This window comes from Podarcis pityusensis (assembly GCF_964106645.2).
Source record: "Podarcis pityusensis genome assembly, chromosome: 1".
Lineage (NCBI taxonomy): Eukaryota > Metazoa > Chordata > Lepidosauria > Squamata > Lacertidae > Podarcis > Podarcis pityusensis.
Window position 1 is genome coordinate 84,602,371 of NC_138028.1, and position 25,092 is coordinate 84,627,462.

At 46.2% G+C, this 25,092-nt stretch overlaps 1 protein-coding gene across 3 annotated transcripts in view; it reads left to right on the plus strand.

The window, feature by feature from the left end:
* The first annotated feature begins 7,474 nt into the window (after positions 1–7,474).
* CARNS1 (carnosine synthase 1) overlaps positions 7,475–25,092 on the plus strand; it is a 32,385-nt gene continuing 14,767 nt past the window's right edge. Inside the window, exons 1-5 of one of the 3 annotated variants that reach the window (XM_081002994.1) lie at positions 7,475–7,813; positions 13,765–13,879; positions 19,657–19,676; positions 20,646–20,898; positions 21,204–21,293. In XM_081002994.1, coding sequence (XP_080859120.1) covers positions 19,671–19,676; positions 20,646–20,898; positions 21,204–21,293 — 349 coding nt within the window. In that variant the 5' untranslated portion in view covers positions 7,475–7,813; positions 13,765–13,879; positions 19,657–19,670. Of the gene's footprint in view, positions 7,814–8,030; positions 8,116–13,764; positions 13,880–19,656; positions 19,677–20,645; positions 20,899–21,203; positions 21,294–25,092 lie in introns of those variants that run through there. The other 2 variants (XM_081002993.1, XM_081002992.1) reach the window with 2 other exon arrangements.

Consider the following 25,092-nt stretch of genomic DNA (forward strand, 5'->3'; position numbering starts at 1 on the left):
TGTGGAGGAGCGGAGACTCAAACCCGGTTCCCCAGATTACGAGGCTACCGCTCTTAACCACTACACCACACTGGCTCTCACCACACTGGGTCTTGTTTGGTCCTCAGAAGTATCACTTGCAGCACTAATGATTCTGGAACACCCAGATTTGTAACGGGAAGGCGTTGTGCTTTTCTTCTTTTCTGCGTCCAAGGCCGCCACCTGATATCCAGCCTAGTTAAATTCCTGGTTTCCCAGCGCACCAGGGAGTCCTGGAGGACGTATCTTGCCAACATTCTGATCTGTGTGGATGCTGGCAATTTCCTACACGGCACCTGTCAATCTGCACCCCTCTGGCAATCATTCAGTACAGGAAGAAAATGTGCCCAAAATTGTCCTAATAACTTGCTACTTGGGCGCAAGAGTCATCTTATGTATGTAGTTGCAGCTGAGGCAAGCAGCCAGTTTTATGGCAGATCTGGGCATGCTTCCTCTCTGTATAGTGCTGGCCTCCATTCTCCCAGAGCAGGGGTCTGCAAACTTTTTCAGCAGGGGGCTGGTCCACTGTCCCTCAGACCTTGTGGGGGGCGAGCTATATGTTTTTTTGTGGGGAGAATGAATTCCTATGCCCCACAAATAACCCAGAAATGCATTTTAAATAAAAGGACACATTCTACTCATGTAAAAACATGCTGATTTAGAAGGCAATTGGGCCGGATCCGGCCCCCGGGCCTTAGTTTGCCTACCCATGACCCAGAGTGTTTCCTCTCTACTCTTCCATGACCTGATGCAAATGATTAGAGCTGTTTGGGAAAGGGATTGTGCAAACAGAGACGGCGTACACCACTGTACATTCAAAGCACACCCACCCCACCCAAGAGAATATTGGGAACTAGTTTACCTTTCACAGAGCTATAATTCTCAGCACCCTTAACAAACTACAGTTTCCAGAATTCGGGGGAGGGGTATGCTTTAAATGCATGGCAATTGTGGACATTGGGCTTTCCAATAGCAGTGGCACCCTTTGTGACTCCAAAATACAGCACCCCCTGCCTCTTGCCTTACATTCTAAGTCATTGCTACAGTGCCTTCTCAGCTCAGCGCCGCGTGGACAAACCAGCCACGCTCCCCTAAATCTGCCTCTGATGATCCTAAAATACAGGAAGCTTTGCTTATGATCCTATATAGCTAAATGCAGAGGCTAGGGAGAGGCAGGTACACATGAAGTCTGAGGTATGAAGGCATTCACCACAGCTGATTGGGTAAGCTACTATTTCTTATCATTTATCTGCTAATTTTGTCTGCCTCTAATGAGTGTTAGAGTGGCCTTCCTGTGTGTGATTCCATTTTGCTCTCATAAACAAGTCTCTGTGGTAGGCTGGCATGCCAACTCCTAGGGGTGGAGGGGTATTCGGCCCCCTCAGTGTTGAGGGGGCCAAGTGTGAGAGGGTTCAATGGCTGGCTCCTCCCAAGCATGAGAGAGGAAGCCGCACTGTGCAGGACTCCCTGCTCGGCCTCCTCCCGACCATGCCCCCCCCCCCACAAATCTTGGGTGCAAGTTGGTTCCTCTTGTGGTAGGTGAGAGTGAGATGGACGATTAGCCAAAGATGACCCAGTGAACTTCATGGCTGAACAAGGATTGGAACTCAGGTCTCTCCCCAGAATGGCTTCTTTAAAGCCGGCTTGCTTTTTCAACCGGGTGAGCGCTGGTACTACAGTGAAATCATGTCCCGCTGTGTATTATTCTCTTCTTCCTGAGCAATGGTATTTTCTCTCCAACAGTATAAAGTCTCAGGACTTGACCATTTCTCAACACAAAGATGGAATTTGTGTTGTCTTTCCTTCCTGGGGCTAAAAGTATGAAGTGAAATCATCCATTCATTTTCTGTTTTCAAGGGGATTCAGAGTCTATTCCTACCCAGTCTGAAAAAAGCAGTACAACTCCTCTTCATTCTGGCCAGACTTCCTTTATTATGGGTGCAAATCTGGCATTGGACAGACAAGCTCCTTTCCCAGGCCACGTGGCAGAAAGTCCCTGGTACAGCTTAGCAATTCCTGCTGGCTTCCCAAATCTACCTGTGTCTGACCCCCTCCATGTGGCTTACATAAGTAGGCCGTTGCTGAAGCTGAAGTCTTTAGTACCATGGTTTTGCATGCATGTGTTTGCCTTCATTTGGATTACCTCCTGCCTTGAGAAAACACTGGCCCCTAAAATTTCCATTTCCTCACAAGGAGTCTCTTGTGATCTCTGTATTATTGGATGTTCAGACTCTTTTTGTTGTGCAGGAGCCCCAAAGCAAGTGCAGATGAATGTGGACTGGAGACGATCCAACTTTGTGCAAAGGCAGAATGCAGCTTGTAAATCCCTAAGCCTTATTCCCATGGCCAAAATCTCTAGGGTGTTATATTAAGGGTCATTTTTGGACAGTAATCCTTTGAACTCTGAGAGCTGCCCATACTGGCCCATCTACTCAGTATCCCATCTCTAGTCCTGCTGGCCAATAATGGACATTACAGTAGAAGTGCTCAACAGCACGAGGTAACTGCGATACCATCCTGATTATGGTGTGATGAATACTGTAAATTAATCTGGCTGGCAACTTTTGGGAACAAAAGAGGGCTGATTTGCTGAACCTGGGCTTGTCTTGTGTCCCTTTGCCATGTATACACTCCTGACAACATTAGTGGTTTGCTCTTACAGTTATAATTCCCATTCAGCAAGGATTTTGTAGAAATGTTGAGATGGAAGGAAGCCTCAGGTGCCATCTGGACAACCCCCGCAAGCACCCAACATGGGGCTTGAACCCAGGGCTCTGAGATTAAGAGTCTCTTGCTCTACCGAATGAGCTATTCATTATTGTCCTGGAATAATTGTTGGGTATATAAAAGTGGGCTACTGGAGTACAGGCCTCGGGAGAGGCTGCTGATCCTGCAAGCCATATCTGAGTCCTAGAATGGCATATTCCTGTTTCTGCAGGATATTTTTTTCAAATGAAGCATACCGCTGGTTGCCCGGTTTGGGGGATGAAACCTAGAGGAAGGCTTCCTCCCTCATGCCCTGCCCCCGAGAGTGTCTGAAATGCACCTGGCTGGTTGATATTGGTGCCAGAGGCCACAATCCAAAGTGTTACTCTGATGAGCTCACCATGCCTATGACAGGGCTGCTGACAACTGGGGAGGGAGCAGTAGGACCTTGTGCAGTACTTCAGGGTTTCCCCCCACCCATCTGGCTCAGCCAATCACAGAGTTTTTTGGGATTTTGGCTAGCCTTCTGAAATAGACTTAGACCTTGATCCAGTGAAGCAGTTAAGTTATTATGAGGTCTACTTGTGTAAGAAGACAAGTTTGACCTTCAGCTATGCATTTCTTGGATGTTTTTTTTATTCTGGCAAAGGTGGAGTACAGCAATTTTAGATGCTCTATGTAGGTTTTTTTTGGGTGTGTGTGGCATAATCCAGTGAAGGGATTTAGCTATGATTAAGCCTTGTATTCCACAGTATTTTACAAAATCCGAGTAAGGGAATAATGCTGGAAAGCTAGTAAGATACTTAGGAGGTAGAAACTATCCATCTGTTTGGATCTAACCATTGCAATTGTAGACTAAAAATCATTTTCAAATATTGGAACACAGGAAGCTCCCTTATCCTGAGTCAGATCCTTGGTCCATCTGGTTCAGCACTGTCTACCGTGACTGGCAGTGGCTTTCCAGGGTTCCAGGTGGAAGTCTCCCCCAGCCGTACCTGGAGGCATGGAATTTGGGGCCTTCTTCATGCAAGACAGCTGCTCTACCACTGAGTTATGGCTCTCCCCCAATGGTTTCATGGGATTTTGTTGTTTCAGAAGATAAAAATACTTCAGAACAATTTGCAAAAGTATATGTGGTGGGTATCCATTCATAAACTAAAGTGTGGATCTGAGGTCATATAATCATTAAGATCCGTGGTTCCCAATTGGACCACCTGTTTTTCAAAAGCCAAGCCATGGACCCCCTACTTTTGAAATTTTTTTATGCCTTTAGGGTAGCTTTTGTTAAGTGAATGGTGCCCCGGACCCCCTGGGTGGGTTATGCGGACCCCCGGTTGGGAACCACTGACCTTAGATAAACAGGAGCACAGCAATGCCCTCGCTAACCTGTACTTATTATGGACATCTGCTTATACTAAACAAAAGCAGCCCCAAATTCTCATATATGGCCATGGTTAAAGCTATTGCTTATACTCTCTACCACTTGTTTTGTGCAGTTATATTTGATGCCAAACACATTAAAAAGAGGATTCAGGCTGTTCCTGAAGAATTATGGGAATTGCAGACTTATCTGGATGCTGAGAGCTGTTCGAATATCCCAAGCACGTTTAGAGAATTGCATTTCATTGAGTTATTTATGAACGTAGCGGATGTTGTAACAGTTAAAAGTGTTTAGGTTATAGCACAGAAATGTTGCCATTCTGTCTGCAGAAATCTAACCCATTATGCCTGCATATGAGAGATTACAATATTGACCATTGCCACATGCAGCCTAATCCTATGGCTGTCTATTCAGAAATAAGGCTTACTGAATCCAGTGGGTTTTACTCCCAAGTAGGGATTGAGGGGGGATTCAATTTGCATTTGAAGGTGAACCTACCTAATTCACACTTTCTTAAATAGTATGGCGACTGAAAGGGAGCCATCCTTTCAAATTTGCATTTCTCTGAATTTTGCAATGCAGTTCCACAACCAAGCAATGTCTACAAAATAAAGTGCCCATATACAGGCATATATTAGTGAAAATAGACCGACAAAACACATTGCATATGGGGAAATGACTTTGCATTAGGGGAAATGTGTATTGTCCAACAGTACTGTGCAACAGTACATGCACAAATGTGTATATTAGGACACATTTGCAACAAAAAGCTGATGCTTTTTCATGAGGACCTTTTATAAAAATCACAGACTGAAGTTGAGATGTTGAGAACTGAAATTCATTTAAAAATGAGAAACTGAAACAGACAGATTTGCCCACACGCATGGGTATGGTATAATTGCAGATTTGGCATTATATTGCATATGAAACTGTGTGTCAAGAAACAATGGAAAACAGAAAGGAAGGAAGAAGGGAAGGAAGAAGGAAAGAAAGAAAAGGAAGTTGTCTGTCATAATGTCATTACCAGTACACAGTGCTGATGATGTGAGGGATGTTCCTAGACTCTGGACAGACAGAAATTGGGAGTAAGCAGTGGAGTGAAATACTCCTTTACGATCCTCTTCTCTAACATCTAATCCTTGGCTACAATTCACATGAAGATGGGCAGATAATTTGAACACATCATCATCAACACCATCATTTTATTATTTATACCCTGCCCATCTGGCTGGATTGCCCCAGCCACGTGTGATAGATAGGTCCATTCAATAGTTGGTAACCTTTGGAGGTGGTTGGAAGATGAGTGACAAAGAATGGGAGCACAATGCCACGATTTATGCTTCCCCTCTAGGAGGCGAGAAGTAGGACTGAGATGGTGAGGCTTTCCTTGCTGAACAGCTATGGGGAGTTTGGTATGTGACCTGCAGGGCATTGTGATATGGAGCCTCTTGTCCCAGCCAACTCCAAGGAAGATTCCTCCAAATGCTGGAGATACACCTCTTTAGCCTAGTGTTTGGCACATGAGAAATATGCTTTCAGGGCTCACTCTTTTCCTGTGACTATAATTTGTTTTAACTGTTACCATTACTATTTATTAAATTTGTATACCACCCTTCATTTGAAGATCCCAGGGCAGTTCACACCACAAAAATACAAAATACATAATAAAAATGAAAACAAACTAATAACCCCACTCAATAAATAAATAAATGCCACCTTATCCCCAAACCCTTAAAATATGTATACTTCTATTGCTGCTCACAGTGCTAAACATACTCCTGCAGAAGATGAGCAGAAATAAAATTTTGCCAGTGTTCTGAATACTCCACAGGCATGGGAATTTGAAGCACCATGCAGGTACTAGAAAGATGGAGCAGCCTAGACTGGTCTTAGCAAAAATAATACCTGCTTTTTTTTCTCTCTAACCCAGGTTTCCCCAAACTAGTTTTGAATTTTAAATCGTTGTAATATGCACTGGGACCTGCAACTGAAGGATGGGTAATAAATTCAGTCATCACCATCATATGGGCATATGTTTTGAAGTGTCCACCTTTTCATTTTCAGGGATTCTTAACAAAAGCAGCAGACTATTTATCTAATATAGCACAGTATAGTGCATTCCAGTGCAATAGCCTGGCTGTAGTGCAGCGTCTCAAGTCTCACTGTCCCAGTGTGACCCCGCCTCAGCTTGTCTGTGCCCTTCCTGTGCTGCACACACATTTGCTTCAGCACACTCAGGCCCTATCGCAGCCCATGCTCCAGGGACACGCTGTGTAGCCGTGGAATCCATGATGCTATTTATGAAGCATGTTTCCAACTTCCAGGCAGCATTTCCTAGATGTTCAAACTACACTCACGACAAAGTTGCAAACAACAACCCCATATTCAGTTGGATGTACTTGGGGAAGTACGGTGTATCAGCTACACTGTATGTAGCTTATATACATACATAGAAATTGTCACTCCGCTTTATTAATGTATGCGAAGATGGTAGCAGTGCAACCAAGTTCAGTTTTTCCTTGCTGCATTTAGGTGATAGCTGGATCTGCTCACATACTCAAATGTTTAAAACCCTTAAGTTGTTATCAGTTCACTAATATATGGGTAATCCACATTTATCTAAGACAAAGTGATTTATTGCGGCAGACACTCCTGTGAACTAGAACCCGCCACATCGGGTTCAAGATGTGCTAGCTGTATACACCTGGGACCAGGCGGTGAAAGATAAAACTGTGAAGCCAAAAAGGTCATGAAATGCAAGAGGAACCTCCTGTAACATTTCTGTGCAAAACTGGAACTCCCAGCCTCGAATTTGGTTTTTAGCCACCCACCAGGGGTTGGGGAACAGGCGACTTTGGGTGTTTTTATTCCTCCTTTTCTTATGCATGTCACTGTGGTGGTTTCTAATCTCCTGGGTCAACCATGAGTAAGTTGCTAAGCCGCTCCCTCCATCCATTGTTGTGCGGCTAACACCCTCCTTGGAGGAAGGGAGCACAAAGGTTATAAGGGAATAAATAATAAAAACGTGTGCCTCACATAGTTCTGGGAGCAGCGCCCCCCCCACCCCAACCTTTAGGAAAGCCACTTCGGTTGCCCATCTGTAAAATGGGCATAATAAGGTTTGCTTAACCCAGCGAGAGTGAACGGGCTCCTCACCAAGAAAGCATTTGGCGTTCGTTAGAGGAGGGCTACAAAATGGTTAGCAACAGCCCCGCGTGTATCTGCCGCACGTCATGGGAGCGGATGGGCTCTTTCAGCAAGAAATTCCTCGGCTCCGGACCCCCCCCACCTCTCCCCTCCCCCGGGTGGAACCCCTCCCACCTCCGCTTTGCATAGCACTCCTCCGCCACCTCTGCGAGGCGCTGCCAGCCCCCTCGCGCCCATTACGCTCCCGCGCACACCCACCCCGGCGCTCACTCGCTCCCAGCCCCCGGGAGCGCCTATCTGCTTCGGTCAATGGCTGTGGGTGTCTCCGGCGCTGGCGAGTGCCTGCTCGCCTTGCCCCGATGCTCGATAAGCTGCCTCGCCTTACTGGGCATGCCCGCTCCGTTTCTATATAAAACCCGCCGGAGTTAATCCCTGGACATTCCCCGGCTCCTTCCACCCCGCCCCTCGCCATCGGATTGCGCTGGATCGCGCCGCTCGCCCGGCCTCAGCATCGCCCGCAGATCCGCACGAGAGCTGCGCTTGCCGCTGCGCTGCAACAAGGTAACGGGGGGGGGGGCGGCGGGGGTGCACGTTGGGTTTCTCTCCCAGCCCCGGGTGGGTCTCGGGCGCCTTTCCCGCCCGGAGTGAGGCCCGGATCGGGGGGTTGGGGGAGGGGGCGGCGCTGGCGCCCGGGGGTCGCGCGAGCGCAGCCTGTTGCTGGAGAGGACAGGGAAGAAAGGGGGTCGGCCGGGACCACGTGTGTATGTATGTGTGTGTGTGTGCGCGTGTGGCTCGCTTGAAGAACTGCGGTGCGCCTGGTGAGCAGGACGGACGGAGCGGTAGTCATGCCATTCCCTTCTCATGTAAGTCTCCCCTCGGTTACAATGGGCCACCTGGAATTGGTGCAACCTGTTTTTATTATGCCTGCTGCTGCGAGAAGCGCGCGGATCGCCCTGCAGGTCGCGGAGGGAGACGGGAGGCGGGTTGCGGGAAGCACAAAGCTGAGGGACGTGCAGTAAGGCTGCTGCTCTTCTGCCTGGCGGTGGGGGGCAGGGAAAGGGGCTTCTCGAGCGCCTGGCGGGGTCCCTGCTTGACCCGAAGTCCCGCCCACACGGGCCGTCTCCGCCAATCGCCCTGCTCCTGGGCTTCCCCCCCCCCTTTCCTTTTCTTTTTTAGAATTGGCTGGGGAATAAAAGCATCAAGTTCCTATGGACAAAAAAGGTTGGGCAAGGCTAGGATCCCCAGCTGATGCAACTGGGCACTGGCTTCAAGGGAGCCTGCGAGCATCTTGATGCTTACACTGGTGTAGGAATATCGGCACGCGAAATCGTCGCCTGAATTTTTTTCTCTTTTTGCTCGATTAAAACGGTCTGGAGTAACTCCCCCCACACCGCCCCACGCCTGTTCTCACCTCCCCTTGCAGATTGGACGCACTATTTCTCCTGCACATAAGCAGGAGCTGAAATGGGGGGGGGGGGAGGTATACATTCAAAGCCCTCCCTCTTCCTCCTTGGTGTGTGCTAACAAAAGGAAGGTGGTGCTGGGAAGTGCCAAGGGCTTATGCTTAGAACATAGATGCAGGCAACTTTCTGCATTCCCCATGGGAGTCTTGGAAAGCTTCTTTTGGCGTTAAGTGAGATACACACACAGAGAGATAATTTAACACAAATACACAAATATTATACACACAGAGAGAAATTTGAAACAACCCTGGAATTATTCCCCCTTACCAGTACAGTGGTACCTCGGGTTACATACGCTTCAGGTTACATACGCTTCAGGTTACATACGCTTCAGGTTACAGACTCTGCTAACCCAGAAATAGTACCTCAGGTTAAGAACTTTGCTTCAGGATGAGATCAGAAATCGTGTGGCGGCGGCAGCAGGAGGCCCCATTAGCTAAAGTGGTGCTTCAGGTTAAGAACAGACCTCCGGAACGAATTAAGTACTTAACCCGAGGTACCACTGTAATAGGAAGCCAGCTGTGCAGACTTTGTGCTACGTACAAGGGCCCCACAGTCGTCCTCCACCATGTGGCTAGGTGGACTTAGGGTAGGGGACCAGAAGCCCTGCATATGAGCCATTTGATCCATGCCACAGCCCAAGCTCCATGAAAGATGTGCCCTTGCCGTAATTCTTCCTCGGTGAATTTGACAATGTACAGGTATTTCTGTTTACCGTTTTCCCCATGCCTGTGGCCTAATTTTACCCAACCAGATCAAATAGTTATGAGACATCTTCACCCTTCCAGCTGGTGAGTTGAAGACCTGCCAAGCGGGCTCTTATCTGTGAGTCTCCAGGCTTGTGGCAGTGGGTGCTGGGGGCAGCGTGGCACAAGAAATTAAGGCAGCAGTGAGCTTGGAGAGAAGGCTGGGAAAGCTCAGCGGGTGGGGAGAGCTGCTGCTTTGCATGCCAAAGTCCCAGGTTGACTCCCTGGCATCTCCAGGTAGATCAAGGAGAAACCCTGAAAGATGCAGAGTTGCTGTTGGTCAGTGTAGACAGTTCTGAGCTAGACAAACCAAAAGTCTGACTTGGTAAAAGGCAGCACCTTATGTCCCTAGATGCAGCCCCTGCATAAAAGTCCTAAAGAACAGGAGCACTCCATGGGTGTCTCTCCTCAGTGAAGCTGTTGGGTCGGCAGGTAATGATTGATTAATTATATTACCTTGCAGTTGCCAACGTGGGGAAGCCATTCCACTGTTTATATGTAAACCATTGACTGTAAAGTATCCCGTGTGGAATAAACTTAACACAATAGGGATCTCTGTCTTTCTTCTTTGGCGATCACTCCTAGCAGAGTAAGATTGTCTTCCATGAACTTGGTCTCCAATGGACTTGTTAACAGCATTCAGGAAGTGATAGAAGTTTGTTTATTTAGGGGCTTTATATCCTTCTCTTCACCACATGGTCTCAGGGCAAGTTGCTGATCGCTACACAGAGCCTGGCGTGCTCTGGTCCATGGGGTCACGAAGAGTCGGACATGACTAAACAACTAAACAACAACAACACAGAGTAAAAAAAAATTATTATTATTTAAATCACAATATACAAGTTCCTTTATTAGATGAACACAATGCCACTACTGTGCTTTGAGGGCTTCATCAACAGTGAACCCTGAAATTGGGGTCCCCTCCAGACCTTTTGTATGGTTTTGTAGGGCAAACTCTGTGTTTTGTAGGGCCCCCCAGACTGAGAAATTGAAACATTAATCCGGAGTTTGTGGTTAACACCCAGAAATCCAACATTGTCCACTTCACTCTCAAATTTCAGGGTTCATAGTTAATGAAGCTTGCTTTGAGGGTCCCCAGCATTGGTGCCCATTGCATCTCAAGTTCTCTCACCATGGAGACCCTTCTGATATTATCTTGGGGGGCAAATGAAATGGTGCCTTGTGGTTACCACAGCCAAAGGAATATGTAATCTCAGGTGAGAAAATATATTAAACTTTGGGTGGTGGCACTTTTGCATCCTGGAAAGGTAATATTGAGATGACACTCCCAAAAAAGCTTTTAGTTAGTTGACCTCTGTCAAATATTTTCAAGGAATGATAAAGTGTATTTAAAGCACTAACTTCATTAGAACAACTAATGAACAACTAATTTCATTAACTGTTACTGTGAAACAATGAAAATAACATAAAAAACCAGTTATAACATATTGCTATAAATTTTAAGTACGGTAGCAAAGGGTCCTATAATAGTGAATTATTCACATTCCCTTTGGTGGTAATGCTGGTACCTCAGTCAGCCTGCAGCTATACCTTAAACAAAATTAAAACAGAAATAAAGTAGAAGTAACTATAAAAGAAAAATGCTATCAAAAGTCAGTTTCTAAAGGAAGCTGTGTTAAGTAGGCAGCAGACCAGTTCCTCAGGCATCAACTCTGATTCTTAAGGCAAGCAAGATGGAGTCATGGACCGTCCTAGGTAGCAACTGTTGCTAATATTTGGAGATGCCTGCAGTTCCAGCTGGTGGCCAACGGGAGGAGCTTGGCTTTGTTGCAAGGCTTGTCCAACACAGTACTGTACTGCTTCCAGGGGTTTTATTTGGGGGAGGGGGTTAGGCATGGTCCTTTCATTGGGTCCCCCTTAATGCACCTGCCCCCTCCTCTCTATTATTGCTGGCACCCATTAGTTTGCCTCTCCCTCTGGGTCCTAGTGCACACCATCACATAGAGGGGGAAAACAAAGCATGTTCCTGCCCTTTTTTCTCACTGCTTGCCTGCTTGCCTGGAGAGGGCAAGTGAACAGGCAGCAGCAAAGCAGAGGAGCTGGGCTATAAAGCTCCAGGGATTGGCAAGGGGCTCCCACACCTGACCGTGGCTCTGGGTTTGGCCCCAGGAACTTCTGCGTGATGAAAGGCAACCTACCCTTCACTCTTGCTGTTGCTAAGAAACGACACCCTAATGAAATTTTTAAAAAGAATAAGGTGCCCTCTACATAGTGGCATTCTTGACTTCATGAAATAGTTGATGGCAGTCAGATAATAGACATTCAATTCAGTGCCATTCCAATTCCTAGATGCAGGCTTGAAGAGCGAAGATTTTCAAGTGGAGCTGAAATAAAGAATGGTCTTTCAAATAATTAAAATCCAAAGTTATTTTTCCTCGGACAAGTACTTGCACTTTTACTGAATCTACATTACTCATCACATGATAGCTGCAGCCAACACTTTACACAAAGTTGTTGAATGATCACAGATCATTCCCTGCTTTCACTTTAGATAAGAGCCAAACAATTGAGAAAGCTGCTGGTAAGCCAGTGGTTGGGAGCAGCGACTTACCCCTTGTCTCTGGCAAGTAAGAGGCACCTCCAGGTAGTGTAGCTTTTTGGAAATCATAAAAAAATGCTCTCCTTTTTCATTCAGACATTTTCCAGAGGGGAAGTTGGGTTAGTCTGTTGGAGCAAAATCAACAAAGAACACTGTGGTGCCTTAAAGACTAATCAATCTATTGTGGCATATGCTTTCATGAACTAAAGATGAGCAGATGCATAGTAGTTAAGAGTGTCAGTTTAGGATTGGGGAGAGACCCGGGTTCAAATCCCCCTCAGTGGACAGCTTTGGGGCAGTCACAGTTTCTTAGGCTAAAATATGTGTGTGTGGGGGGGGTAACCAAGTACTCCATCTTGAGCTTAAAGAAGGAAAGATGGAATAGAAATGTCATAAATAAACCTCCTAAACATGGCACGGCGCGGGGGGAGATGCAAATATATACGCACTATACCTTTAAAGCACTTTTGAAGCACATTCCTTTCCTCAAAGGATTCTGGGAACTGTAGTTTGTTAAGGGATGCTGGGAATTGTACCTCTGTGAGGAGTAAACCACATTACCCAGAATTCTTTGAGGGAAGTAAGGTATTCTGAATGTGCTTACAGATACAGTGTGTACACAACCCTAGTTTCATGCAAGTGGTAAGGAGTGGGAAAGCAGGTGACAGACAGAGAGAGAAAAAGGAGTGGCCCTACCCACTTTGACTCTCACTCTGCCTACTGCCATTATGTGACCCTTGTCAGATGACACTGAGGGAATGCAGCCCTGGAAAGGAGACAAAAAGGGTTGCCCACCCCTGGTGGAACAGGCTCAAGCTGCATAAGCATAGGAAGCTGCTTTGTGGAGTCAGGTGTTAACCTCAGTTTGTTTATCCAGTTTTTACTTGGGATTCATTTGATTTGAAGTAAACCTTTGTTTCCAGCCGCACTGCAGATGTGACATACATGCCACCAACCACCAAGTTGCATCAGCACATTACTCAATGCCAGTTTCCCAAACAACAATTTATGAATTAGGTTTTCATAACAATGAAACGGCAAGCTAAAACTTCTGATATGAATGTTTTCCATTTTAAGGAGAGATGCAAACACATCCCCAGATGGTTTGGGGAAATCATCCAGTCTCCTGGTGGTCATTTAAACTTTACTTAGCTCGATAAAGTAGGCTTAGGGCAGTTCGGGACTAAAAGCACACATTGCCTTTGGTAAAGTGAGTCAATATGTGTGGTTTGCCACCCAAACTCAGAGATGCCAACGGACAAGGAAAGCTGGCCTCATCTGCTCTTCGCAGCAGGTTAAGCAACAGAGGGAAGAAGGGGAAAATAAATTTTTAAGACCGGGAGATCTCATCATGATCACCAGCTCATGTCAAAAGCTTTGTGGGGCCAGTAGAAAACTGTCAGCCTTGCTGCCAAGATCATTTGCAACCCATCCAGTTTAATATGCCTGGCAGGAAAACAGTAGATGACAGTCGATGATTTATCACACTCTATGTCTCATACAGGGAGAGTGCATAAATCCTAAATACCATTTCTGCATAAATCCTAAATACCATTTCCTGCCGTGAGCAGGTGCTTGCTCACCTAGGCTGCTGTATTGGGCATGGCTACTCACTATGGTGGAGGGCAGCACACTACTTGCTACATCAACCCAGTAAGGTAGTCCCCTAGTAACAGGTGACATTCCTTCCTCACTCCCCTCCCCTCCCTCTCTGCTTGCCACCACCTGTTTAATGTCACCTAGGGCAAGGGGATTCTCACTGCCTCAAGGTGCTCTATTCAGGAGTAAAGGAACAATCAGCTGAATTCCAGCTCTCCTGCTTGGCCATCTCAGCCCATCTCCTCTTCAGATATTCCAGGTACTTTAAGAACTAATAGCCTAACCGAGAAGGTTTAATCAATGCGGGGGGCAGGGGACAGCCAGCTCTTGAGTGTGTCCAGAAATTCACAAATCCAAAACAGCGAATGTCCAGAATCAAAATGAAAATTAAACAGCACACCAGGATGTTGGTCTAACTCTACACCAGGCAAAGCTAACAGAACAATGGTTTGTTATTGGTGGCAAGAGGGGAAACAGATCACATGGACCATGCATTTATGGTCTTTTATGCCAAGGTGGCTTTGAGTGACAGGTTGCTAAGCCCAGCCAATCATAGGATGGCCATGCACTTCAGGAAGGAGTGCTTCACACTTCTGGGAAAGTTGAGAGGTGGGCTGTTAACTGCTGCTGGATCTGTCCACTTCTGCTGTGAGGTGACACTGATGTGTCTTGGAAGAGGAGATGTGACTTTTCCGCCTGGATGTAATAAAGAACTGGGCAATCCCAAAGGGACAGGATGGGGTGGACAGAGCCACACTCCACCGTTCAGCCATTTCTGTTTGAAGGGAAGCATGTGATGGCACAGCCCTAAAATAACCTGCACCACCCATTTTAACACAGGGATGTTTGTGCTACTGCAAGAACTTCCAGTGGGAAATAAATTGGAGTTAACACCAAACGTCTGCCAGGTAATGTGTAAACTGCAAATCACCTCTCTTGGTAAGTTCTGCAGCAGCAAAGCAGCTGCGCAGTCCTGGCAGAAATGCAGGTGACATTTTCCCTAAAGAAAGGGATCTATCCCTTAAAACAAATGAAGCCTGACTGCATGCTCCCTTGCCTCACCTAAAAAAGGTAAAGGGACCCCTGACCATTAGGTCCAGTCATGACCGACTCTGGGGTTGTGACGCTCATCTCGCTTTATTGGCCGAGGGAGCCGGCGTACAGCTTCCGGGTCATGTGGCCAGCATGACTAAGCAGCTTCTGGCGAACCAGAGCAGCGCACGGAAACGCCGTTTACCTTCCCGCCGGAGCAGTACCTGTTTATCTACTTGCACTTTGACGTGCTTTCGAACTGCTAGGTTGGCAGGAGCAGGGACCAAGCAATGGGAGCTCACCCCGTTGCGGGGATTCGAATCGCCGACTTTCTGATTGGCAAGTCCTAGGCTCTGTGGTTTAACCCACAGCGCCACCCGCGTCCCTTGCCTCACCTAGTGAACTGATAATTAACCTTTGGGCTTTCAGTGATTATTTAGCAGCCAATTCAAACTGTTATTCTTTGTACTAGATAACAGGTTCTCTTGACAAAAAATCTTGCAGGCAGAATTACTTCTTCCTTTGTAGATTAAGTTCAATATGTGTGTGTGTACATGGATTACAGCTGTGCTTTTGCCACCAAGTACCCATTTCACATAGTTCAATTTAGATTAAAATCTTACTAATGGGCCCCATTTTTTAAAAAAAAAACTTATTAATGGATTTACTAATGAATTAATTACTTGAATTATTGAAGACTCAAGTAATCCTTTCTACCCTAGCTAGACTTGGAAGCAAGATTTTGCCAAATTTAGAGCACTAAGTAGGTAGAGCTTCAAGCCTTAATTGATTAATTGGTGAGATTAATCAACTAAAGCTTTAATCACAGATTAAAAATTGATCCCTGATTCATCAGTGGGACTCACAGCAAGTGAAGACTCAGGGATTTAGGATTTAAAAGACTTGCTGCTGTAGAGACTATTGGGGTGCTACTGCTCTTCTCGTTGCTGGTGATTGTTGCCATTACTAAGCTCAGCAGACCAAATGTCATAGCAGTATAAGGCATCTTGCTGTGTTCCTGTCTAGATTGTCTATAGGTTTTGAACATGTCCATTTTAAAGCTATAATTATACTGTCACTTGGGAGAATTCCATATCCACAGATTTGATGGTGAGCACATGAAAGGAATCGTCTACCGTCAGATCAGTGGTAATTTTGTTCATTAAATTCCAGGGTACCAGCCCTGCTGTAAAACAGTGCATAGTGTCATGTTGCCAATCTGTGGAAGGGTGTGGCAGCAGTACGGCACACAAGGCATCCCTAACCTGGGATGCTCCAGATGTTCTGGACTACAATTCCCATCACTCCCAACCAGCACAATTTCACTGATGCTGTTGGAATTCAAGTATCCTGTGAGCAGGACTGCAGCCAATACCTTTATGGTTGTGTGGAATTCATCATTGCAGAGATAGGATTGCCTCTGGCTTATAAGAAACCTTGGAGCTACAGTTGATGTTTTTATTGGTGGAAGTAACCCTACATGTTTGTTAATATTCTTCCAGATTCTGTCTGTTTCCCAGGTACTTCTTTAACATATCTGGATGTATGGGAGTAGCATCCAAGAATAGACAGGGTGAAGAGGGAAAGTGATGCCTTACAGACTAGGGGAAAGTGCAGTGGGCTGAGAGCCAGGAAGTACTTTCCCCCCTGCATGCTGTTTCAGCTCACACCTTCAGTGGCTCTCATGTTACCTGCAAAGGGAATGGGGATAAGTAGTCTCCATGTGCCTAATAAGAATATTCATATACAGAATGTGGCAAAGAATGGGAAAGTCTAGCTGTTAAAACCCCTTGATCACAGCAAGCCCATCTGTTAGGGATTGGTTATCTCAATCATTAATGGTTGTTTCAGTAGTTATTTAAATCAAGGGTTCTCAGTCTCTTGGGACCTGAAGACATATTTGGAAATTGCAGTAACTGCTGTAGGTGCCACAGGTGATGCTCAGACCCCACCTCCCTCCAAACAGGTAAAACTGCCTCCCCAAAATACAAATAAAACGGGAGGGTTAAGGGCACCACATTGGAGACCCTAGGGATAAACTAATGAGAAGTAGACAAGCTGTACAAACTTTGTTGTTGTTAAATGACATGCTTTTATTTTATATTTGAATCATTGCTTTGGAATAGTGAATTCAAATAGCTTCTGGAGACTTTAGCGTTTAGAAAAAAATTGGAACTAATATCCAAGAAAGTGGCTTCATCAGATCATTTCAAGATGAAGCTCAAATTGTATATACCGTATTTTTCGCCCTATAGGACGCACCGGCCCATAGGACGCACCTAGATTTGGGGGGGGGGAATAAAGGGGAAAAAAATTATTCCCCCCCCCGGCGCGGGGCGGGGGAAGCCCAAGCTTCCCCCTCCCCCAGCCCCCAGAACGGGTCCCAGAGCGATGCAGAAGCTGCGCACAGCTTCGGCATCGCTCTGGCAGCTTGCGGGGCTGAGGGAGGGAGAAGCCCGCCGCCAGCCTCCAAACCAGGTCGGGGGACAGCGGGATGGCGGCGTTCCGCCTCCCCGCTGTCCCCCGAGCTTGTGGGGCTGGCGGTGGGGCTGTCCTGCGCACCGACCCGTCTCGCTCTCCAGGCTTCAGCGAAAGCTGCATTCGCCCCATAGGACGCACACACATTTCCCCTTCATTTTTGGAGGGGAAAAAGTGCGTCCTATAGGGTGAAAAATGCAGTAGTAGCTGGGTTTTGTTTGAATGGTGATGTTGCCTCAAATGGGTGTGTCAGAGGAGCTTATCTAGAACCTCTGAGAGCCAGGAAACAAATGCAGGAATCCTGCCTTAAATATATTTGTCTTGTTGCTTGGCCCATAGCAGTATTGGTTGCTATCAACACATCCTTCCTACGAATCAGGGAAGAAAGTTACTCTGCACCAGAATGACTTAGCCAGTGGTACCTTTCCCCTCATGGACCATTTGAAGATTGCTATGACGCTTATATATTGCTTAGTCCTACACATTTCTAAGGGTGCCATAGAATTCAAATTGTAATACAATAAAATGCAATGTAAGAAATAAAATAGGCAATAAAAATACAATAAAAAAACAAAATGACTGTATCTGTATCTATATATCTCTATCTACCTATCTATGTATTTTTGTGCTTATTGTTTTCTTATTGTTAGCCACGTTGATTTCTTTTTGAAGCTAAAGGGGGATATATGTTCCTTAAACAAACAACGTGTAGCCACACAATGCCTTTGTGAGACAGGTTAGGCTTCTGTGCAAAGGCAGTCCTGGAGAGGGAGAAGCTGCAGCTGCTCAAACATCCTTGTCTTCAAAATTATTAAAGGCACAGGAGCCTTGTAATATATTGAAGTTCTGGGTTGGTGCTACTGCCAGTTACCAGCAAGCATATAAAGGTGATGACTGTGTTTGTTGCACGAAAAGGACTAGATGACCTTGGCACCATGATGCAGTCTTGCAGGAAAGCATCATGGAGGGTTAGAGGCCAAGATGAAGCTTGCTTTTCTGTAATAATGTATTGCTGCTGCTGCTGATATACATTAGGGAAATGGAGAAACTCGCATCAAGTTAACTTTCATTTGCATACTTCACTGGCAGAGCATTTGTGCACAAGTACCGTACTTTTCCGTCTATAAGATGCCCTCATGTATAAGACACCCCCCCCCCCGGTTTTGGGGGACTCAATTTTAAGAAAATGAGGGGAGATGGCCCAAAGTTGTTGAGCTTCTCCCCCCACGCAACTGTGGGCAGGAAACACGCCCTAAATCGTTCCCTGCACGCAGCAGCATCAGGGGAAGTTGTGCTCCCGCTGGCTGGAGGGCACGCCGCTTCTCCCACCCATGCCACTATCTGTGTATTGGATGACCCCCGTTTTTGGACACAATTTTTGAGTCAAAAAACATCACCTAATACACGGAAAAATACGGCATGTAGAGATGGGTAGCCAATAAGGCACACTGAATTTTTCAAATTCCCAAAAATGAGGGGTGCTAAAAAGTTGTACCATGACATGGGAATTTAAAATATATTTTGGTTAAATTAATATAATTTATTTTTGTTTGCTAAGTAAAATGTGTGTTAAATCGCATATAAGTAATTAAAAACGATTGCCGAGTACTTGCAGTAAACCCGCCATGTTTACACCCCCCCTGTTGTCCTTTCTGGCAGCTGGGCAGCCTTCTCTTGGGGACTGGGGCAATTGTTATCTAGTGGGACAGGAAAGCCACTGACAGACCAGATAAAATGGAGGCCTTGCATGAACCTTCTGAGCCAGCAGTAGTAGACCGAGGAGGAAGGGTGGGTGAGCATGTTAGTTTAATCCTAACCTCATCCCATGCCCCCTTAATCTTCTTGAATAACTGGGAGTTTCACAGCTCACTGATCCCCAGGGCACTGCTCAGAAAACAGCCTGGCCTGTATACACAGAGCAGGGCACTTGCCTGGTACCAAAACACACCCAAAAGCCCAGCACAGAGCCCCAGGCACATACCAGCTGCAAGTGTTTTCTAATTGTCCTCTCTGTGCCAACCTTCATTGTGGAATAGGGATGAGCACAGCACTGTTTGATTGCTGTCAGTGCTGGTCAGCTGCAATCCTCAACACACTTACTAGGGAGTAAACCCTGTTGAATGCAGTGGGAAGCATACATGGGGTTGCCTTGCTTAAAACTTACAGCCTTTGTTCTTTGATATGTGCACACGCAAGACAAAAATGGGCATTGAAAAATCATGTAACAGATTGTCAGTTCTTAAGTAATCTAATGTTCTCTTTTCAGTATGGACTAAAGAAGCATGACTGATTTCAAGATGGCAAGTTAAAAGCCAGATATCCTCTTGCTCATGGGTGTAGTGAGGGCAGCAAATCAGGCACTGTAGTTCCATTGTAGCGTCTCCCTGGCCCTTCTACCTTCACAGCCGAGCACAATAAAGTGTGTCATTTCACCATTCATAAACCCCCCTTGGAGGTGGGATAGCCCTGGGTCACAAGCAGTACAAAAATATATTCACATATCTCTTTTTCCTTCTTTCCTTGCAGCATCTTCACCTGGAATGATGGTGAGTCTAGCCTTTCTTTGGCTTTCTTCTCCTCGCACCATATATAGCTCCCATTTGGACCCTATGGTCCCTCTTTGGGGAAACTCAAAACAACAGTAATTCGAAAATGCAGCATATCTGAATTACTGTTCTGTAACTCCCTGAGGATGAACCAGTAGAGTACAAAACACATTGGTTCAGTAGGCCTTTTTCTTGTCTACTCTGCTGGGGGTGTTTTGGGTTTTGTTTCCAGGTACTTGTTCGTAAGACCCATTTTTGTTGAACTCCCTCTGTTCTAGCCACAATAGCCTCCTTTTTTTGTCTCTCATTGAGACATGTTTATTTTTGTAGCGGTTAAACAACATGAAGGAAAAAAACCTGTTAGATGTAGTCTGGGCAACACCAGAACCTGGCTAGTACCATCTTGCCTTTCTATGTGAAAATTCTTCAGTTCTCCCATGGGTTCCCAGCCTCTTTAGTCCTCCATGACACTGAGGATAAGCTACTCAGCCAGCCAGTGCCACATTGCAGCAACAGACCCTTGAGCACTGTTGTTGTTAAAATGTCTATACCACCCTTCATCTGTGGATCATAGGGCAGTTTTCTCTCTCTCTCTCTCTCTCAATATAATGTAACATAATAGCAGATAGAAACAATAACCCCCCACAGTTTAAAAGATCATAGATCAGTGATGGCCAAACTTGGCCCTCCAGCTGTTTTGGTACTACAACTCCCATCATCCCTAGCTAACAGGACCAGTGGTCAGGGATGATGGGAATTATAGTCCCAAAACAGCTGGAGGGCCAAGTTTGGCCATCACTGCCATATATAATTTAACTACCCAAAGGCCTGGGAAAAGACCAATGTTCTCCACTGGCTACTGGCAGGAATGATCTTCTCCCCGTTTCTCTGGTGGGATCTGTGCTGTGGCTAAGTTCCTTCTCCTTTTACAGGCCTATTTCCCAATTCTTTGTCTTTCTCTTTCTGTAGCTGTCTCTGGACCAGATCCACACAGAGCCACCTCCAACTCCCAAGGAACTGGATTGGGCAGAGCAGGGGTTTCTACCACCCCTGAGCCCCTTGCGCTGTGCCTGGCGCCGGGATGTGCCTCTGGACTGCAAGATCAGCCCTGAGGATGCACAGGCCCGGGCCTGGACAGCTTACTACTATGACCTGCTGCAGTGCACCTTGCAGCAGGAGGGGCTCCCAGAGACAATTGACCACACAAAGGAGCCTCGAACAGGTGAGTCCTTTGGCTGGATGGCTGCTGTTTCTCTCCTTTAACCTGGAATGTGTCAGAGCATCCGCATTAATGGTAAATGTGATAGGTAGATCACATGGTGGCATCATCACCAGTTCCACCTCAGTGCTTCATCTGAATCCATCTGTAGAATGACTCTGGAATATGGGCTGTGGCTAAGAGAGCAGAGTTAATTACCGTGATTCTTTCTTCAAATCCCAGCATGTGGAGTTCATGGAGGTGGGACATTAGGATTCCCAGATCTAGTATGAGAATCAGGTCACCAACTCATTTCTTTTCTTTCCCAGGGTTTGGACCATCAGACATAACCATCTGTGTCTTGGGCTCTCCCACTTCATACTTGTCTGTGCTTCTGGAAGGTGGCAACCAGTGTCCTGGTGAGTTCCATCCTAATGCCATAGCCAAAAGCCTTCGGTCGTCTCTTTGCCTTGGCTCTGCTGGGTGACTCATTCATCCTTACTCATGGCTGGTGAAGTACTGAGGAGTCCAGTGGTGTCCCACCTCACCTCACCCAGCAGGACCACTAGGTTAAAGCTCCCACAGGCAGTCAATGAATTTCCAAAGCTTTGCCTCCCACTAAAGCATCTTGCCAGTAAGAGGCAACTAGCTTTATTCCCTTTCTCCTCAATAGAGGAATTGAGCAGTGCTTTCCTCTAGAGGCAAACCAGGAAATCGGGAGAGGGAAGGAGAGAAGGGGCTGCCTTTTTGCTTCCTTGCCACACAGGCCCTTAAAATCCAATGGAGATGGTCTCCCAAGGTGACACCATTTAGCATTTTTGAAGGTCACTCTAGTGAGTCACACCCCATTTTTGTACATTCTCCTTAAGGGAAGGGGGCTAAATGTCATTATCTTTGGTAACCAGGAACCATTAAACTCCGAATTGGGGGGAAAGCTATCTGTGAGGGGCTGCCTGAAGAGGTTGCTTGAATCCTCACGTCTTGACTGGCTGCTGGCTGGGATACTTCCTACTATTTTGTTTCTGAAACAGAAGCTGTGCAGCTTGAATTGTATTGAACCAGAGCTGCTTACCGTTTTGAGTTACCATACAGAGTTCCACCCTAGCTGGTGTCTGCAACTGAATTTATCCACTTCCTTTGGGGTTAATTCTTTCCTTTAGCTTAAATTTCATCTTCAGGAACTTTTATCTCACTGGGTTGCTTCACTTACCTGTATACTAGCTGAAGGCACCTGGAATTAACTTTTGTCACAGCAAGCAGTTGTATATACCTGCTAGGGCTGGGCAATAACTGGTTTTCAATATTGCGATATCTATCACCAGCTGTACATCGTGATATATCGAGATATGATATCTGAAATAAGGAAATATACAGAGGTGAACAGGACAATGTCCTGGCAACTGCTACTTCTTAAGGGTCTAAAACTGATAAATGATGATACTATCAATCACCTCATGGTCACTTTCAGCAGCAGGCAAGCCAAAATGCATCCAAATGACACTTTTGGTTTTGGGCTTGGCTACCAAATGGTGGTATTCAGGACAATCCAAAGTACTGCAATGAGTCATATTGAATACAAATAATCTGCTAGGTGGCAGCAGCAGCCGCAGCCTGGTAGTGGCAGAATCAACAACGGGGGGAGGGGGAGCAGCGGCAGCCTCTCAGCAGGGGCACAATAATCAGCAGCCTGTGAATCCTCGTTATGGCTGTGGGCAGGGGGTGGCAGAAGTGGCAGCAGCCTGCAAGGCCTTGTTATGGTGGTGACAGTAGCGGCGGCCTGCAAGGCCATGTGGTGGCGGCAGGAGACAGTGGCAGAAGCAGAGGTGGCCTGCAAGGTCTTGCTGAGGCAGGCTGCCACAGCTTCTGCCACCACCTCCCACTACCGCTAGGAGGACTTGCAGGCCACTGTCACTTCTTGCCACCACAGTGAGACCTTGCAAGCCCCACCTCTTGTGTCGCTACGAGGCCTTGCAGGCTGCCACTACTATTGCGGCCATCTCCCATTGCTGCTGTAAGGCCTCACAGGATGCTGCTACTGCCGCCACCTCTTGTCACTGCCATGAGTCCCTGCAGGCCACCTCTGCTTCTCCTGTCAAATCCTGTCGCCACTGCGAGGCCTCGCAGGCCAGTGCCGTTACTGCCACTACTTTCCGTCACCACCATGAGGCCTCACAGGCCGCCACCTCCTGCCGTCACCGCAAGGCCTTACAGGCTGCTGTCACTAATGCCACCACCTCCCAATAACTGCTGTGAGTCCTTGCAGGTGGCCACCACTCCTGCCACCGCCTCCCATCTCTTCCTCGAGTCCTAACAGTCCGCCACCGCTAGTGCCATCACTATCACCACCGCAAGGCCTTGCAGTCTGCTGCTGTTTCTGCTGCTGCTGCTGCTGCTGCTGCTGCTGCAAGGCCTTGCAGGCTGCCACTGCTACTGCCGCCATTTATTTATTTTTGCTGTCGTGAGGCTGTCCTGTTCACCTCTGTATAGTTCAATCCTTATTTCAGACATTGTGGTAGATTGCAATATTTAGCTGGTGATAACACTGCAACATTTAGCAGGTGATATTATGAGGTTTAGCTGGTGATATTGTGAGCTTTAGCTGCTGAAAACATTTAGCGAGTTATCACGATGAAAACCAGGTATCGCCTAGCCCTTAAACACATTGTGATTCGTGATATATTGCCAGCTCAAATATTATGAAACAATTATCACGATGTGAACTTCAAACCAGTTTTGGACAATATATCTGCTTAATTCTTCATGTTTTGTCAATTTATTATGAAAAAGTTGCGTGTGTTTAACACAATAATTCTCTCAAAACCGTACACTGGTTCAAACTGACCGGCTACATTATGAAGGTACTTTAGGTCCCAATGATTGTGACAGACGAGCCATAGTCATATGCAAATAGTGAACTAGGGTGTTGACTATGTAGCTGAAATAGGACTACTGAGAGATAAGAAGGGAGTGTCAGCATGCTCAGAGCAAGCCCAAGGTTTGCTGAAATAGAAAGAGAAACTTCAGGGGAGGAAACCCCAAGGGGACAAAAAATGCAGTCAGCCCAGTGAGGACTCCGTATGCTCAGTAGCCCTTCTGAGTGTCTGGGTGTGGATAGGGTGGAAAACCAGAATGAGGAACCATGGAATGGAATAGCTTGAAAGAAGGCCTGGCTGGTTGGCTGGCTGGCTGGAACACTGAACAGCAGCACTTCACACTGCAGCATTTTGTCGCAGGTCACAGTTGTATGTATTTTATTCATTTGATTGCAGTACTCTGGTTAAAAGGGACAGAAGTGGGTTTTTTTTTAAATAAAATAAATAAATACATAACAGGAACTAAACTTTGCTCCCTCCTGTCAATAAGCTCTGTCCCATTTCTCTCCCCTTTGGCTCACTTGCAGCATATGAGCTGGGCTAGAAGGAAATAGTCTCAAACAATGGAGTAAAGCAAGTTAAGACAAGGAAGGGAAATGTTTTTGCTTTAAAAATAGACTTTCTTAATAGTTCAGGGAGACATCCGAATGAAATACCAGTGGATCTCTTGTCGCATCTAGTTTGGCTCAGACTGTGGACTCAAGCCATATAGATCAACAGTATATTATTTGTACCCAACCTTATGCATCCAACTGTCATCTATAATAAAGGGTTACAATTTTAATATGTCACAACCTTTTGTTCAATACTGCCTATTTCACCAGAAGCATACTGAGGTCTGGAAAGTGTGTGTTTGCTTACACACACGTACACACAACCCACACACTGATGAAAAGGAGTCTTAAAAAGCAAGGCAAAGAAAATGGAAGAGACGCAATACATTATCAGAAAGACAGTAGTAGTTTTTTTCAGAGGGATGAAGGTAGTTGCTTGAGATTTCCACTTAAGAGTATGTACACTTATCACAATTCTGCCACTGGTAAGCAGGTTTTATAGCAGTTTTGAAAACCTTTATAGCAGTTTCAAAACAGTGGAACAAAAGAAATATATAGAAAGCGATTCTTCGCTCATATTCCTTTCGAACTTTTAAAATTGGTCTGATTCAGTCTCTGTTCTTGCTGCAACAAAGTGACATGGTTACTCTGCAGAGCCTGTAGTCTCTTGCTGCAGAAACAGCTGTGAGAACCATTGCAAAGTCTTATCACTCCCCCCCCCCCCAGCCACCCATCGAGTTTTACGTTCATCCTGGTAGCTCTCACACTCCACATAAGGTTGGGGACTAACA